At 48.1% G+C, this 17,085-nt stretch overlaps 1 protein-coding gene across 1 annotated transcript in view; it reads left to right on the top strand.

The window, feature by feature from the left end:
• The window catches only part of PLPP2 (phospholipid phosphatase 2), a 28,093-nt gene extending 11,580 nt beyond the window's left edge, over nt 1-16,513 (top strand). The window contains exons 2-6 of the mRNA XM_079960912.1: nt 8,245-8,396; nt 11,103-11,380; nt 12,331-12,388; nt 13,546-13,722; nt 16,129-16,513. Coding sequence (XP_079817038.1) covers nt 8,245-8,396; nt 11,103-11,380; nt 12,331-12,388; nt 13,546-13,722; nt 16,129-16,257 — 794 coding nt within the window. The 3' untranslated portion in view covers nt 16,258-16,513. The remainder of the gene's footprint in view (nt 1-8,244; nt 8,397-11,102; nt 11,381-12,330; nt 12,389-13,545; nt 13,723-16,128) is intronic.
• The last annotated feature ends 572 nt before the right edge of the window (nt 16,514-17,085 follow it).

The raw sequence follows: 17,085 nt of genomic DNA, 5'->3' as shown, positions 1-17,085 counted from the left end.
CCATCAAGAAGGCTGATCGCCGAAGAATGGATGCTTTTGAATTGTGGTGCTGGAGGAGACTCTTGAGAGTCCCATGGACTGCAAGAAGATCAAACCTATCCATTCTTAAGGAAATCAGCCCTGAGTGCTCACTGGAAGGACAGATCCTGAAGCTGAGGCTCCAGTATTTTGGCCACCTCAGGAGAAGAGAAGACTCCCTGGAAAAGACGAGGTGGTGGGACAGTGTTCTCGAAGCTACCAGCATGAGTTTGACCAAACTGCGGGAGGCAGTGGAAGACAGGAGTGCCTGGCGTGCTCTGGTCCAGGGGGTCATGAAGAGTCGGACACGACTAAACAACAACAATAAAATTTTTATTAAGTTTTCTAAATTTCATTACATATCAAAAATAAAGAAAATACAACCCATAACTTTTTTTATTTCTTTTTTTATTCAAAATTATAACAAGACATATTATCCAAAAACATATCATCCTTGTGTGTGTCCCCCCCATTTCCCCCCCCCCCGACTTCCCTCAGTTCCAGTCTTTGGTTTCTCTAAGAATGCTGTTTTCTGCATGTTACAAAGTTGTATAGATCCTCAAACTATTTAGCTGATTATTATCAATAAAAAGTTTGTGAATGTTTATTCAAAACCTGCCAAGGAGTCCAGTTCGCTTTGTTGCGTCTTCAGATACTTTGTAAAGGGTTCCCGTTCATCCTTAAAGTCACAGTTATCCTTGTCCCGTAGCTTATATGTCAGTTTTGCCAGTTCTGCATAGTCCATCAATTTTTCTTGCCATGATTCTTTAGTTGGGGTTTCTTCGGTCTTCCATCCTTGTGCTATTAAAACTCTCACGGCCGTTGTCGCATACATGAAGATGTTTTTCAACTTTTTGGGCAGGTCTTTCCCTACAATCCCCAACAAAACTGCCTCAGGTTTTTAAACAAATGTTAAATGGAACATTTTCTTCGATTCGTTGTATATCATTTCCCAAAACTTAAAGCATTGCTTAAATAAACCATCAACTTCCTTCCCTCCCTCTGACAGACTTCCACACACCATTACCAATTTCTTCACATACCTATATCCCCCTTTTTTTTACCCTATGTCAATATTTTAGCAATCACCTTCTATGTAAATCAGTTCCTTAAATTCCCATAACCAAACTGTAATGGTTCTAGGGGTTGCTTGTGCGTAAGCTGGTGCAAACACCTGGCTGGGTTGCCTGAGTGAACTTTTTCTGTCCGGACAGCCACTCACCCGTGGCTGTCTCAATCGCTGGCAGAATCCGTCAGTGGGCGTTTTTTGAACTTCTTCCAGCAAAGAAGCTCTTTGACGCCTAGTCTCCGCCTACTCTCCCCGCTGGTCTCCGGCAAGGAGTCATGGGACCGCCTCGCCGCTTCCCCCATCTGCCCCCCTTCTCCACTGGTGCTACGCTGATTCTCTTCCCCAGAAGATGGGCTGCCTCTCCCAATCCCGGGACGCTCTCTGGAATCCCTCTGGATTTTGCTCTCTCCCTCCGGCCCTGATGGCAGTTCCCTGACACAAACATTTCAACTCAAACCTACAAGCGTTTTCAACTATTTACAATTTTCTTTCGTATAAAGTAAAAATTTGCCCCAGTCTTTTTGGAACAGTTCATCACGTCAGTTCCAAATCTTTCCCGTCAGCTTAGCCAACTCTGCATATTCAACCATCTTTCCTTGCCAATCTTCTAAGGTGGGGAGTTTTTGCTGCTTCCATTTCTGGGCCAGGAGTATTCTTGCAGCCATTGTGGCATACATCAATAAATTTACATCTTTTGCTTGAATTTCTTGAATTAACCCCAACAAAAAAGCTTCTGGTTTTTTACTAAAATTATACTTAAATACCTTTTTCAATTCATTATATATACAGTATTTTTTGCTCTATAAGACTCACTTTTTCCCTCCTAAAAAGTAAGGGGAAATGTGTGTGTGCATCTTATGGAGCGAATGCAGGCTGCGCAGCTATCCCAGAAGCCAGAACAGCAAGAGGGATTGCTGCTTTCGCTGCACAGCGATCCCTCTTGCTGTTCTGGCTTCTGAGATTCAGAATATTTTTTTTCTTGTTTTCCTCCTCCAAAAACTCGGTGCGTCTTGTGGTCTGGTGCGTCTTATAGAGCGAAAAATACAGTAATATCCCAGAAGGTTTTGACCTTAGAGCAAGTCCACCACATATGCATAAAATTCCCCTCCTCCTTACATTTGCAGCAGGTAGGTGGCGCTGTGGGTTAAAGCCTCAGCGCCTAGGACTTGCCGATCGAAAGGTCGGCGGTTCGAATCCCTGCGGCGGGGTGCGCTCCTGCTGCTCGGTCCCAGCGCCTGCCAACCTAGCAGTTCGAAAGCACCTCCGGGTGCAAGTAGATAAATAGGGACCGCTTACCAGCGGGAAGGTAAACGGCGTTTCCGTGTGCGGCTCTGGCTCGCCAGAGCAGCGATGTCACGCTGGCCACGTGACCCGGAAGTGTCTCCGGACAGCGCTGGCCCCTGGCCTCTTAAGTGAGATGGGCGCACAACCCCAGAGTCTGGCAAGACTGGCCCGTACGGGCAGGGGTACCTTTACCTTTACCTTATCCTGGTTCTAGTTCTCCCCGTCTTGATCCCAACAGCGTTTCGACCAACCTTCCTGCAATGCTGTCTTTGCTTTGATTATATTTACCTGGTTTGGTTAATACAGTGGTGCCTCGCAAGACGAAAAGAATCCGTTCCGCGATTCTCTTCGTCTAGCGGTTTTTTCGTCTTGCGAAGCAAGCCCATTGACGGCTTAGCGGATTAGCGCTATTAGCGGTTTAGCAGTTTTTATCTGCTTTTAGCGGCTTATCAGCTTAGCGGATAAGCGGCTTAGAAAAGGGGGGGAAAGGGGGGGGAACCCGCAGGAACTCGCAAGACCATAGGAAATTCGTTTTGCGAAGCACCTCCAAAACAGAAAACCCTTTCGTCTAGTGGGTTTTCCATCTTGCGAGGCATTCGTCTTGCGGGGCACCATTGTATATCTAACAGAGGTCTCTGAAGGAGACCACCTCCACGCCCATATTACAGGTGGGGAAAGTTGAGGCCAACCTGCTGGCCTCGGAGACAGGGGGCAAATTGTGAGGCTGTGCTCTTTCGGACGGCGGCATCACTGGGAGGAAACTTCCCCCGGGCTGGATTACTGCAATGCGCTCTTTGTGGGGCTGCCCTTGAAGACGACTCAGAAACTCAATTTGGGTACAAAATGCAGCGGCTGGTTCCATTCAGACCCCTTTGGGTGTTGAGATTGGCAGAGGGAGGCCCTCTTGGTAGTTCCTCCACCCTCAGATGCTCAGGGGGTGGCCGCGTGTGTGCGCGCGACGGTCTTATCGGTGGCAGCCCCTAATCTGTGGGTCTTTCTCCCCACAGAAGTGCATCAAGACACCTTCATTTTTCAGCTTTTGGGAAAATATGGAGACGCACCTTTGACACTTTTTCAGACCCATTTTATTTTTCTGGCTGTTAAGCTGCTCTACCAGTGGTGTCCAAACCTTCAAAGAGGGCCAGATTTGAGGAAGTGGAGGGCCGTGAGGGCCGACGAAAGTCGTTGGGGGTTTTTTTAGGAAATAAACTGCCACAGGGCCGAATTAAACCTACTGGCGGGCCGGATTAGACTCCCAAAATGAACTTTGGATGTGCCTGCTTTCAACTGCTTTCAACATGGTGCTTTGATCATCGTAACGTTCATTGGGGTCGAAGGGTTGATAATAAATAAACAAATGAGCCTCCTTATACAGGAGTAGTATATCTCCGAACGTCAGGTGCTGTCATCTAAGAAGACCTCCTTCATGTCTGGCTGGCAAATTTGACTAGAGGCTCCGGTGGAGAATGGCAGATTTCGCTGCTATCCAACGCCTCGAAAGACTCCATCAACGGCGTCTCCGGAAATTTTTACACATCACTTGGGAAGACAGGCGAACTAATGCCAGTGTACTGGAAGAAGGCAAAGATCACCAGTGTGGAAGCGATGATTCTTCAACATCAACTTTGTTGGACCGGTCATGTTGTACGGATGCCTGATGATCGTCTTCCACAGCAACTCCTCTATTCTGAACTTGAAAACGGAAAGCATAATCCTGGTGGTCAACAAAACAGGGATCAACTCCCGCCCGGAAACCAATGTCCACACTGTGGATCCAGAATTGGCCTCCACAGTCACTTACGGACTCACTGTTAAAACTGTGTTTATGGAAGACAATCTTACTCGGCTACCAGGGATCGCCAAAGAAGAAAAGAGCTATCCGGACACACCCGGAAAAGCCAGCTTTTTATGCCGTTTCCTCCAAATTAAGAAGCTTTCACTCGCGAAATCAAGCTCCCTCTGTGCTTTTTAAGGAAGCAGAAACGACCTCCCTGCAATTTTAATCTACCACCCGTCCTGTATTTTAAACCTCCCGTCTCCCCCCCCCCCCCGTTTCCCATTTCCTCCTTCTCCCCCCTCCGCCCCCGTTTAACCCATTTACGTCCTATTTTTATATTATACCTCCCCCATCGCACCGTAAAGTCTTTCCCGTGCCGACGTGGTTTTATTTTAGGTGTGTTTGCTTTTAGCTCTCCCGAGACAATCGGATGACCCTCCTTGCCCCGGCGAGAGCAAAGAGGACTTCTCCCAAAATAGTTACCTACTCCTCCATAATCTTTTTTTTTTTTTATAAAGCGCCTCTTAAGAAAAGCACAAAAAGGTTTAATTTGGAGTTTCTGCAGCTCCTCCTACCCCTAAATCTGGTTTAACCACAGGTGGGCATTGCTGGCGTCAAGGCCCAAGTGGCGATTCGGACGTATTCTTTACCATTGCATTTTTTTTCCTCTGGGAATAGAACAGTCTAAACGTGCCTCTAAAATTAGGATTCCTCGTTGCACCTGCATCCTCCAGCCATATATAGATATATGCTTCCTTAGGCAGCCACTCACACAAAAACTATATAGGGGAATCTAACCCCAATCATCTCCTGGCAAATAGAAGGGGAGGAAATAGAGGCAGTGAGAGATTTCACACAACCTTGATGGCGGAAAGAGAGGAGGAATTAAAGAACCTTTTAATGAGGGTGAAAGAGGAGAGTGCAAAATAAGGTCTGAAGCGTGAGACGGAAGCATCCAAAATAAATAGAAACTGCTAACTTCTATTGCGAAGATCATGGCCACTGGTCCCATCACCTCCTGGCAAATAGAAGGGGAAGAAATGGAGGCAGTGAGAGACTTTACTTTCTTGGGCTCCATGATCACTGCAGATGGTGACAGCAGCCACGAAATTAAAAGACGCCTGCTTCTTGGGAGAAAAGCAATGACAAACCTAGACAGCATCTTGAAAAGCAGAGACATCACCTTGCCAACAAAGGTCCGTATAGTTAAAGCTATGGTTTCCCCAGTAGTGATGTATGGAAGTGAGAGCTGGACCACAAAGAAGGCTGATCGCCGAAGAATGGATGCTTTTGAATTGTGGTGCTGGAGGAGACTCTTGAGACTCCCATGGACTGCAAGAAGATCAAACCTCTCCGTTCTGAAGAAAATCAGCCCTGAGTGCTCACTGGAAGGACAGATCCTGAAGCTGAGGCTCCAATACTCTGGCCACCTCATGAGAAGAGAAGACTCCCTGGAAAAGACCCTGATGTTGGGAAAGATGGAGGGCGCAAGGAGAAGGGGACGACAGAGGATGAGATGGTGGGAGAGTGTTCTCGAAGAGACCAGCATGAGTTTGACCAAACTGTAGGAGGCAGTGGAAGACAGGAGGGCCTGGCGTGCTCTGGTCCAGGGGGTCACGAAGAGGCGGACACGATGAAACGACTCAACAACAACAACAACAAAACCCCAGTCAAGTGATCTGTAAACATAAGCTTTAACTTTTGTGACTGGGGTTAGATTTCCCCATACAGTGGTAACTCGGGTTACATACGCTTCAGGTTACATACGCTTCAGGTTACAGACTCTGCTAACCCAGAAATAGTGCTTCAGGTTAAGAACTTTGCTTCAGGATGAGAACAGAAATCGTGCTCTGGCGGCGCGGCGGCACCAGGAGGCCCCATTAGCTAAAGTGGTGCTTCAGGTTAAGAACAGTTTCAGGTTAAGAACAGACCTCCAGAATGAATTAAGTACTTAACCTGAGGTACCACTGTATAGTTTTTGCATGAGCGAGGAAGGATATGAATATCATTTGTGGCCAGTTTTCCAGCGGTTTCGGGGTCAGGCAACATAGAATCATAGAACCGGAAAAGGACTTCCAGGGTCACACAGAGCAATGGTTCCAAACTACAAGAAAGAAGATTCCACCTAAACATTAGGAAGAACTTCCTGGCAGTAAGAGCTGTTTGACAGTGGAATTTGCTGCCAAGGAGTGTGGTGGAGTCTCCTTCTTTGGAGGTCTTGAAGCAGAGGCTTGACAACCATATGTCAGGAGTGCTCTGAGGGTGTTTCCTGCTTGGCAGGGGGTTGGACTCGATGGCCCTTGTGGTCTCTCCCAACTCTATGATTCTATGATTCTATGAACCCCCTGGAATGCAGGAATATTTTGCCCAATGTGAGATTCGAACCCACAACCCAATTAAGAGCCTCATGAGTTACCTCATTTATGGCCCACCTGTTTCTCCAAGGAGCTCTAGGGGGCAGGTAAGTGGTTCTCCCACTCCTCCCTCCACCCCGACGACAACCCTGCGAGGCTGGGGGCACTCTGTGCGTGCTCAGAGACCCACAGCCGTGAGATTCAGGCTCTAGCCCTGATTCGGCGAGGTGGCCCTGAAATTTTTGGATTTGTTGGTTTGTGCTTTCTTCCTCCGCAGGCGGAAAGTGGAAACCGAGAGCAGTTGGCGATCCTTCCACCCCCTTTCCCCTCATGCTTAGAACCGGTTAGGCGAGTTGCCTTGCAGGCAGTCAGTGCCTTTGCAGAAGAGTTGGGCGAGCCCTAATAAAAGGGGGCGGGGGAGAGGCTTGTTGACATTGGGAGTGTCCTGCCCCTCCGGGTTCTGTGCCCGAGCTCAAAACAGTGTCACACTTTTAATCCAGGAGCTCTGGGCTCAGGGGGCCCCTCTAGTGGCCCGGGCAAGGCCCTGTCTCGCTCCCCATCATCCAGGATTAAAACACTTGCCGGTTTTTCTTTTCTTTCTCTCTCTCTCTCTTTCTTTCTTATTCTCTTTCTCTCTCTCTCTTTCTTTCTATCTCTTTTTTCTTTTTTCTTTCTCTTCCTCTCTGTTTCTCTTTCTCTCTTTCTCTCTTTCTTCCTCTCTCTCTCTCTCTCTTTCTTTCTTTCTCTCTCTCTTTTTCTTTCTCTCTTTTGCTTCCTTCCTTCCTTCCTTCCTTCCTTTCTTTCTTTCTTTCTTTCTTTCTTTCTTTCTTTCTTTCTTTGTCTCTTACTTTCTTTCTCTTTCTCTCTCTCTCTTTCTTCCTCTCTCTCTCTCTTTCCTTCCTTCTTTCTCTCTTTCTGTCTCTCTTTCTTTCTCTTTCTCTTTCTCTCTCTTTCTCTTTCTTTCTCTCTCTCTTTCTTTCTCTCTATCTCTTTTTTCTTTTTTTCTTTCTCTTTTTCTCTCTTTCTCTTTCTCTCTTTCTCTCTCCTGAAAATCTCACAACAGTGGTACCTCGGGATGCGAACGGGATCCATTCCGGAACCCCGTTTGCATACTGAACATAAGGCAAGACGCGACAGCACATTTGCGCATGCGCGGGTCACGTTTTGCCGCTTCCGCGCATGGCGTCATTTTGACCGTCTGCGCATGCGCGAGCGGCGAAACCTGGAAGTAACATGCTCTGTTACTTCCAGGTTGCCACGGAGCGCAACTCGGAACGCGCTCGTATTTATCCCGAGGTATGACGGTAATGTAGGGACGCAGGTGGCGCTGTGGGTTAAAGCCTCAGCGCCTAGGGCTTGCCGATCGAAAGGTCGGCGGTTCGAATCCCTGCGGCGGGGTGCGCTCCCGCTGCTCGGTCCCAGCGCCTGCCAACCTAGCAGTTCGAAAGCACCTCCGGGTGCAAGTAGATAAATAGGGACCGCTTACCAGCGGGAAGGTAAACGGCGTTTCCGTGTGCGGCTCTGGCTCGCCAGAGCAGCCATGTCACGCTGGCCACGTGACCCGGAAGTGTCTCCGGACAGCGCTGGCCCCTGGCCTCTTAAGTGAGATGGGCGCACAACCCCAGAGTCTGTCAAGACTGGCCCGTATGGGCAGGGGTACCTTTACCTTTTTATGACGGTAATAAACTTGCACAGTTTGATTTCCTGCCTCCTCACAGTCTTTTTCTTCTCCGCACTTCCAGCCTCCCTGCCGTTCATCATCCTGACACTGGTGAACTCCCCCTACAAGAGGGGCTTCTATTGCGAAGACCCCTCCATCCGCTATCCCTACAAGGCAGACACCATCACCCACGGAGCAATGGCCGGCGTGACGATTCCGTGCACCGTTCTCATCGTAAGGAAAGCGGTGGTTACGATAGCGGCGGGGCGGCTCTCGCACTCGGATCCTTACAACAGCCCTGTGAGGCTGAGGACCCCCAAAATCCTTCTGCGAGCGTCTTCTTTAAAAGGAAATTAAAATATATTTTGTCAAAGCGATAAACAACTACCTGACATTCAGAAGACATCTTAAGGCAGCTCTGTTCAGGGAAGTTTTTAACGTGTGATATTTTACTGTATTTTTGGTTTCTATGGAAGCTGCCCAGAGTGGCTGGGGAGGCCCAGCCAGATGGGCAGGGTATAAATAATAAATTATTATTATTATTATTATTATTATTATTATTATTATTATTATACCCCGCCGATCTGGCTGGGTATCCCCAGCCACTCTGGGCGGCTTCCAACAGAATATTAAAATACAATAACCTATTAGACATTAAAAGCTTCCCTAAACAGGGCTGCCTTCAGATGTCTTCTCAAAGTCTGATATTAGTTGTTCTCTTTGACATCTGGTGGGGAGGTGTTCCACAGGGAGGGCGCCACCACCGAGAAGGCCCTCTGCCTGGTTCCCTGTAACTTGACTTCTCGCAGCGAGGGAACCGCCAGAAGGCCCTCGGCACTGGACCTCAGTGTCCGGGCAGAATGATGGGGGTGGAGACGCTCCTTCAGGTATACTGGACCGAGGCCATTTTGGGCTTTAAAGGTCAACACCAACACTTTGAATTGTGCTCGGAAATGTACTGGGAGCCAATGTAGGGCTTTCAGGACCGGTGTTATGTGGCCTCGGCGGCAGCTCCCAGTCCCCAGTCTACCTGCAGCATTCTGGATTAGTTGCAGTTTCCGGGTCACCTTCAAAGGCAGCCCCACGTAGAGCGCATGGTAGTAGTCCAAGCGGGAGATAACCTGAGCATGCACCACTCTGGCCAGACAGTCTGGTTTTCAAATCAAAGTTTTACAGTCACATACCCAACATACAATATAGAAACAAGATTCCACAGAATCTCCCCTCGCCTTTGTTTAATAATAATAATAATAATAATAATAATAATAATAATAATTTATTATTTATACCCCACCCATCTGGCTGGGTTTCCCCAGCCACTCTGGGCGGCTTCCAACAAACTTATTAAAATACAGTAGCCTGTTAAATCATTTCCTCCTGCACCTTTTATAATAATCCAGATCTTTTTACATCTCCATCATGTCCAAAATTCACCATTAAATTACAAGTGTTATTCTGATCCTGCTAACGATTTTAACCGCTTATAACGGTTCTTAAGATAAGTTATAAACCTTCCCCATTCCTTATTAAAGTTTTGGTTTTCCTGATTTCTGATTTTTCCGGTCATTTTTGCCAGTCCGGTATAATCCAGGCTTCCTCAGCCTCGCCCCCCCCAATGTTTTGAGACTACAATTCCCATCATCCCTTGCCACTGGTCCTGCTGGCTAGGGATCATGGGAGTTGTAGGCCAAAAACATCTGTGCAGCTGTGGTCGCATACATAAATCATATTTCTGCTCCCTTGGGATTTCGACACCTAGAATTCCTAAAAGGAAGGTTTCAGGGTTTTTTAAAGAAAAGGTTATTTTAAACATTTTTTTCAACTCGTTATATATCATTTCCCAAAATTCTTTTACTACCTTACATTTCCACCACATATGCCTTCTTTTTCCTTACATTCCTGCATACATTTGACCCTGTTTTATACATTTTTGCTTATTTACTGGGAGTTAAATACCAACAGGACATCATTTTCATGGGTTTTTTTCAGTGTGTAACATGCTGTAAATTTAAAATCCCAATTCCATAACTTCTCCCATGCTGTAAGTTGAATGCTATACCCAAAATCTCTCGCCCAGTGTATCATTACTGATTTAGCCTGTTCATCTTTTGTATACCATTCTAGTATTGATTTGTACATTCTCGAGAGTAATTTTGTTTTATACTCTAACAGCTCTTTTTCAAATACGGAGGTTTCATTTATATAAAAAAAACTTACTTTCATTCCGTGAGCTTCACTGAAAGCTGAATCCAATCGTAGTCAAACTCAGAGCCTGGCCCATTGAAGTCAACGGACATGACTAATTTAGGCACTCAGCTAAATTAGTAAAAAAACAAAACGAAACAGCTACAGATAGGTAGCCGTGTTGGTCTGCCATTGTCAAAACAAAATAAAAAAATTCCTTCCAGTAGCACCTTAAAGACCAACTAAGTTAGTTCTTGGTATGAGCTTTCGTGTGCATGCTGAAGAAGTGTGCATGCACACGAAAGCTCATACCAAGAACTAACTTAGTTGCTCTTTAAGGTGCTACTAAAACGAAACAGCGTTTCAAATGCGTTATAAACATGCAACACCAGATGGCACCAGAGAGCAAAAAAAAAATTCTGTGCGATTTTCCATAGCGATTTCCCCCCCTTCTGTTAAAACGATTTAATTTCTTACTTATTTATAGCGTTTCCACCCCCCTGTGTGTAGATCCACCCTGGGTCCATTAATCCCATTGAAAGGAAGGCACATGACTAATTTAGGTCCATTAATCAATCTCTCTCTCTCAATAGCTCAGTTGGTAGAGCATGAGGCTTTATCTTGGGGCTGTGAATTCGAATCCCACTTGGGGTAAAAAAAATAACTGCACTGCCGGGGATTGAACTAGATGACCCTCAGGGTCCCAACTCTACACTTTTATGATTCCTATATATATATATATATATCCATTTGTAGATTTCTGCCGGTGAGGCATACCTCGTCTACACTGAGCGCCTGTACTCTCGATCCAAGTTCAACAATTACCTGGCCGCCCTATACAAGGTGGTGGGGACCTTCTTGTTTGGTGGCGCCATCAGCCAATCGCTGACAGACCTGGCGAAGTACATGATTGGGCGACTGCGGCCCAACTTCCTGGCGGTCTGCAATCCCGATTGGTCGAAAGTCAACTGCTCGGTTTATGTCCAGCTGGAAGACATCTGTCAGGGCAATGCCAAAGACATCACGGAGTCTAGGTAAGGGTGGAAGGGGTGGGCTGGGCAGGCGGACTCGATATCTTGGCAGCTGCTCCAGAGCGGGCAATGCCAGGCTGAGTGGAGCGGTCAGTTCCCCCCCCCAAATGCTTTTTATTGCATTTGAACACCAACACCAACCAACCAACAGCATCTTAAAAAGTAGAGACATCACCTTGCCAACAAAGGTCTGTATAGTCAAAGCTCTGGTTTTCCAGCTCTCACTTCCATACATCACTCCTGGGAAAACCATCGCTTTAACTATACGGGCCTTTGTTAGCAAGGTGATGTCTCTGCTCTTTAAGATGCTGTCCAGGTTTGTCATTGCTTTTCTCCCAAGAAGCAGGCGTCTTTTAATTTCGTTGCTGCTGTCACCATCTGCATTGATCATGGAGCCCAAGAAAGTAAAATCTCTCACTGCCTCCATTTCTTCCCCTTCTATTTGCCAGGAGGTGATGGGACCAGTGGCCATGATCTTCGCAATAGAAGTTATCAGTTTCTATTTATTTTGGATGCTTCCGTCTCACGCTTTCTTCAGAGCCTTTGAACACCATAGTGGAGCCTGAGCCGCTTAATCTTTAGGGTTGCAGGTTCGAAAGACCCCAGCATTGCAGGGGGTCAGACTAAATGACCCTCGGGATCCCTTCCACCAGGCAGTGCCAGACCCCTTCACTCCAACGACGCCACTACATTAGTCAAAAAACGTTTTGAATGCGTTAACAAACGTGCAACACCAGATGGCGCAATAGAGCAGAAAACTTTTCTGTGCGATTTTACATAGTGTTTTTTCCCCACCTTTTGTTATGATGATTTGATTTCTGACTTATTTATAGTGGGGGTTTTCGTGCGTGTAGATCCATCCCAAGAACAGTTGCCTGCCAAGTACTTTTAGAACCCGAAGATGTGTTTATTTATTTATTATTATTTGTAATCTCTCTCTTTTTTCCTCCTAGGTTATCCTTCTATTCCGGACACTCCTCATTTGGAATGTACTGCATGATGTTTCTAGCGGTAAGTGTTTTTTTTGTTTCCCGATCGTTGGAAACTTTGCCCGGTGACAGAAGGCTTGCTTTGAACCCAGAAGGTGCTGGGTTCGATTCTTACCATCTCCAGATGAAACAGGGGAGTTTGGGTTAAGACATAATCATCATCATTTATTATTTATATCCTGCCCATCTGGCTAGGTTTCCCCAGCCACCCTGGGCAGCTCCCAACAGAATAATAATAATAATAATAATAATAATAATAATAATAATAATGTGATAAAACATCAACCATTAAAAACTTCCCTAAACAGGGCTGCCTTCAGATGTCTTCTAAAAGTCAGATAGCTGCTTATTTCCTTGACATCTGGTGGGAGGGCGTTCCACAGGGCGGGTGCCACCACCGAGAAGTCCCTCTGCCTGGTTCCCTGTAACCTCGCTTCTTGCAGGGAGGGAACTGCCAGAAGGCCCTCGGAGATGGACCCTGGTGTCCGGGATGGACGATGGGGGTGGAGACGCTCCTTCAGGTCTACTGGGCCGAGGCAGTGACTGTCCCAAGATCACCCAGTGAGCTTCATAGTCTCCCCAGGTCAGAGTGCAACCCTCAAACCGTTATGCCACCCTGGTTCTGAATGCTAACATAAAAGAACATGTAAACTCTATATGCTGGCACTAAAGGTATAATAATAATAATTTATTATTTATACCCCGCCCATCTGGTTGGGTTTCCCCAGCCACTCTGGGCGGCTTCCAACAAAATATTAAAATACAGTAATGCATCAAACATTAAAAGATTCCCTAAACAGGGCTGCCTTCAGATGTCTTCTAAAAGACTGGCAGTTGTTTTTGACATCTGGTGGGAGGGTGTTCCACAGGGCGGGTGCCACCACCGAGAAGGCCCTCTGCCTGGTTCCCTGTAACTTGGCTTCTCACAGGGAGGGAACCGCCAGAAGGCCCTCAGTGCTGGACCTCAGTGTCCGGGCTGAACGATGGGGATGGAGACGCTCCTTCAGGTATACTGGACCGAGGCTGTTTAGGGCTTTAAAGGTCAACACCAACACTTTGAATTGTGCTCGGAAACGTACTGGGAGCCAACGGAGGTCTTTCAAGAAGAAAGGCAGCCGACCCTTTCTGAAGGTCAGAAATCTGCTCCGCAGCCAATCCCTCCCCTCTCTCTCTTTCCAGCTCTACGTCCAAGCACGCCTGGTTGGTCGATGGGCACGCCTCGTTCGCCCTACCATCCAGTTCTTCCTCATCTCCTTCGCCATCTTCGTGGGTTACACCCGGGTCTCGGACTATAAACATCACTGGAGCGACGTGTTGTTGGGGCTCCTGCAAGGAATGCTGATCGCTATCCTCATCGTAAGTCTCTGTCGGGGGGCGGGGCTGAGGTGGGAAGGGGGCATAGCCCATTGGGGGCCCCCCCCAGGGCCCTGCCAGGCTGGGGGTGCATAGAACCGAGTTCGAATCCCGGTCAGGTGCTGTCCTGCCTCCCCCCACCCTCTCCCTAACACGCAGCTCCTAAATTAGTCCCCTTGCGGTTCTGTTCCTGCTTCTGATTGGCTGGAATGCCTGCAAACATTCCGTGATGTCACTGTTCGTGGTCTTCATTTCATAAGATATATACAGTGGTACCTCTGGTTAAGTACTTAATTTGTTCCGGAGGTCTGTACTTAACCTGAAACTGTTCTTAACCTGAAGCACCACTTTAGCTAATGGGGCCTCCTGCTGCTGCCGCACCACCGGAGCACGATTTCTGTTCTCATCCTGAAGCAAAGTTCTTAACCTGAAGCACTATTTCTGGGTTAGCGGAGTGTTTAACCTGAAGCGTATGTAACCTGAAGCGTATGTAACCCGAGGTACCACTGTATATTGTTTGATTGTAAAAAGAAACAAAACAAAACACACACAGAAAACCTCAAAGTTGTTTAAAGAAAGGTAAAACGAGGAAACATGCAAAAATACTGAAACGAATTAAAATGACCTCGGCTTTCTAAACATTGCCAGAGTCAGGGGCAGTTTATATTAGCAGGCGGTGGAACAAGTCCAGCAAAGGCAACCAGCTGCTTGATGTCTATAGGCAGGGAGTTGCAAAGTCGAGTTCTTACAAACACGGAACAGGGGTTATAGCAGCACGTTTAAAGGTAAAGGGACCCCTGACCATTAGGTCCAGTCGTGGCCGACTCTGGGGTTGCGGCGCTCATCTCGCTTTACTGGCCGAGGGAGCCAGTGTACAGCTTCTGGGTCATGTGGCCAGCAGGACTAAGCCGCTCTGGCGAACCAGAGCAGCGCATGGAAACGCCGTTTCCCTTCCCGCCGGAGTGGCACCTATTTATCTACTTGCGCTTTGACGTGCTTTCAAACTGCTAGGTTGGCAGGAGCAGGGACCGAGCAACGGGAGCTCACCCCGTCATTGCGGGGATTCGAACCGCCGACCTTCTGATCGGCAAGTCCTAGGCTCTGTGGTTTAACTCACAGTGCCACCCACGTGGCACCAATTAAGCAGGGCCAATTCCACCAAACAGAGCGATTTAAGTGGGTTCCTGCAGGGCAAGGCGATCTCGCAGGTAAACTGGTCCCAAGTTGGGTATGTGTATGTGTTTTATATTGTAACACCTTGAGCTCAGCCCAGTCGCAGAAGAGCAACCATTGCAGACCTCTGAGCACCGCGGTCCTATGCTGACAACCAGCATTTTAGCCTGTGTGGCAATACTCCCTGCTTCTGAATGCGCCCCCTGCTGGTGGGACGGATTCCCCCAGGGGTTTCACTGCCTCCTTTCGGTCCCTTTTCGCTATCGTCCCCTCAATATTTGCCGCCCAAGGCAGCCGCCTAGCTCTGCCTCTTGCGAGGGCCGGCGCTGGGATTTATCCTGCAAACGCGGTGCTTAATTGAGGTTGAATCCTGGCAAGAGAGAAGTACTGTTTTGGGGGGACAGGGGGCAGGCAGGTGTGGGGGACTCCCTGGTCCTGGATGGGGTAATTGTGCCCCTGAAGGACCAGGTGCGCAGCCTGGGAGTCATTCTGGACTCACAGGTGTCCATGGAGGCGCAGGTCTATTCTGTATCCAGGGCAGCTGTTTACCAGCTCCATCTGGTACGCAGGATGAGACCCTCCCTGCCCGCGGACTGTCTCGCCAGAGTGGTGCATGCTCTAGTTATCTCCCGCTTGGACTACTGCAATGCGCTCTACGTGGGGCTACCTTTGAAGGTGACCCGGAAACTACAACTAATCCAGAATGCGGCAGCCAGACTGGTGACTGGGAGCAGCCGCCGAGACCATATAACACCGGTCTTGAAAGACCTACATTGGCTCCCAGTACGTTTCCGAGCACAAATCAATGTGTTGGTGCTGACCTTTAAAGCCCTAAACGGCCGCGGCCCAGTATACCTGAAGGAGCGTCTCCACCCCCATCGTTCTGCCCGGACGCTGAGGTCCAGCGCCGAGGGCCTTCTGGTGGTTCCCTCATTGCGAGAAGCAAAGCTACAGGGAACCAGGCAGAGGGCCTTCTCGGTGGTGGCGCCCGCCCTGTGGAACGCCCTCCCACCAGATGTCAAAGAGATAAACAACTACCTGACGTTCAGAAGACATCTGAAGGCAGCCCTGTTCAGGGAAGTTTTTAATGTGTGACATCTTAGTGTATTTTTGGTCTTTGTGGAAGCCGCCCAGAGTGGCTGGGGAAACTCAGCCAGATGGGCGGGGTACAAATAATAAATTATTATTATTATTATTATTATTATTATTATTATTATTAATTTCCTGCCTCTCCAGGTCCGCTATGTCTCTGACTTCTTCAAGCACCGCCCCCCGGTCCTATGCGTCGAAGACCCCGCTCACAAGCCCAACGTGCCCCTCAGCGAGCCGGATCGGAACCATTACACCTACGAGGACGCGGCCTGAACTTTTGCCTGAAGTTGTGTCTCTTTTTCTGGGGGGCAGAAAAACTCGCTTCCGCCGCTTGTCCGAAATCGCCTTCCTCCTTTCCGAAAAGCCTTTTGCTTTTGAACGTTTGCGGCGATGGAGATCATTGGCCGGATATTTCCCCCTCGGTCCATTTTTTTTTTTTTTTTTTTTTACCATTTGCCGGGAGGCAGCGATACCCGTTATAACTGCACGATGTATTTTGCACCTCTAAGATTGCCGCACGCCCCCCCCCCCCCAAAAAAAAGAAAAAAAGAATCTGGGAAAGGCAGGAAACGGACTCTGAACTTCTTGCAGAAGTTGCCTTTTTGGAGTTCTTTTATCGCAGGAATCCCGGGATCGTGGTTGCGTTGTGGTTGCCACCGTCCCCTCTGCGAATTGTCCACGCTCTTCTGCCGTTAACAGGAGCCTGACCTGCAGATTTTTAGCGGGGTGGGTGGTTGGTTCCCCATGCTATGCAAAAGTTCGACAGCAGACCTGAGCAGCCGTTTAAAAAGCGCAGGCGTCAGAAGGTGCTTAAATTCTCTCCCTCCTGGTAAGTTGGCAACCCAAACATCCTGGCAGCAAGAGCGATAGGCTCCACGCTGGCAAAAAAACAACACAATTCCCTTAAGGCTCGCCTCCTCACTACCTGCACACAGGGTGTTTTTGGCACAGAGTTTCTGAGTAACCGGATCGGGGCCCATTATAGGGGAGGGGGGCAAAAGGTTGGTGGGCTGGCATGCAAGCAGGTTAAGAGGGAACAAGTTGACAACAGGTAAAAGGGGAACAGGAATAGGTGGTCCGTGATGGCTTGGCCAAACGGCA

Source organism: Podarcis cretensis (genome assembly GCF_951804945.1).
Source record: "Podarcis cretensis genome assembly, chromosome: 18".
Classification (NCBI taxonomy): domain Eukaryota; kingdom Metazoa; phylum Chordata; class Lepidosauria; order Squamata; family Lacertidae; genus Podarcis; species Podarcis cretensis.
Note: the sequence above shows the minus strand (reverse complement) of the source record. Positions and strands in the feature narration are given on the sequence as shown.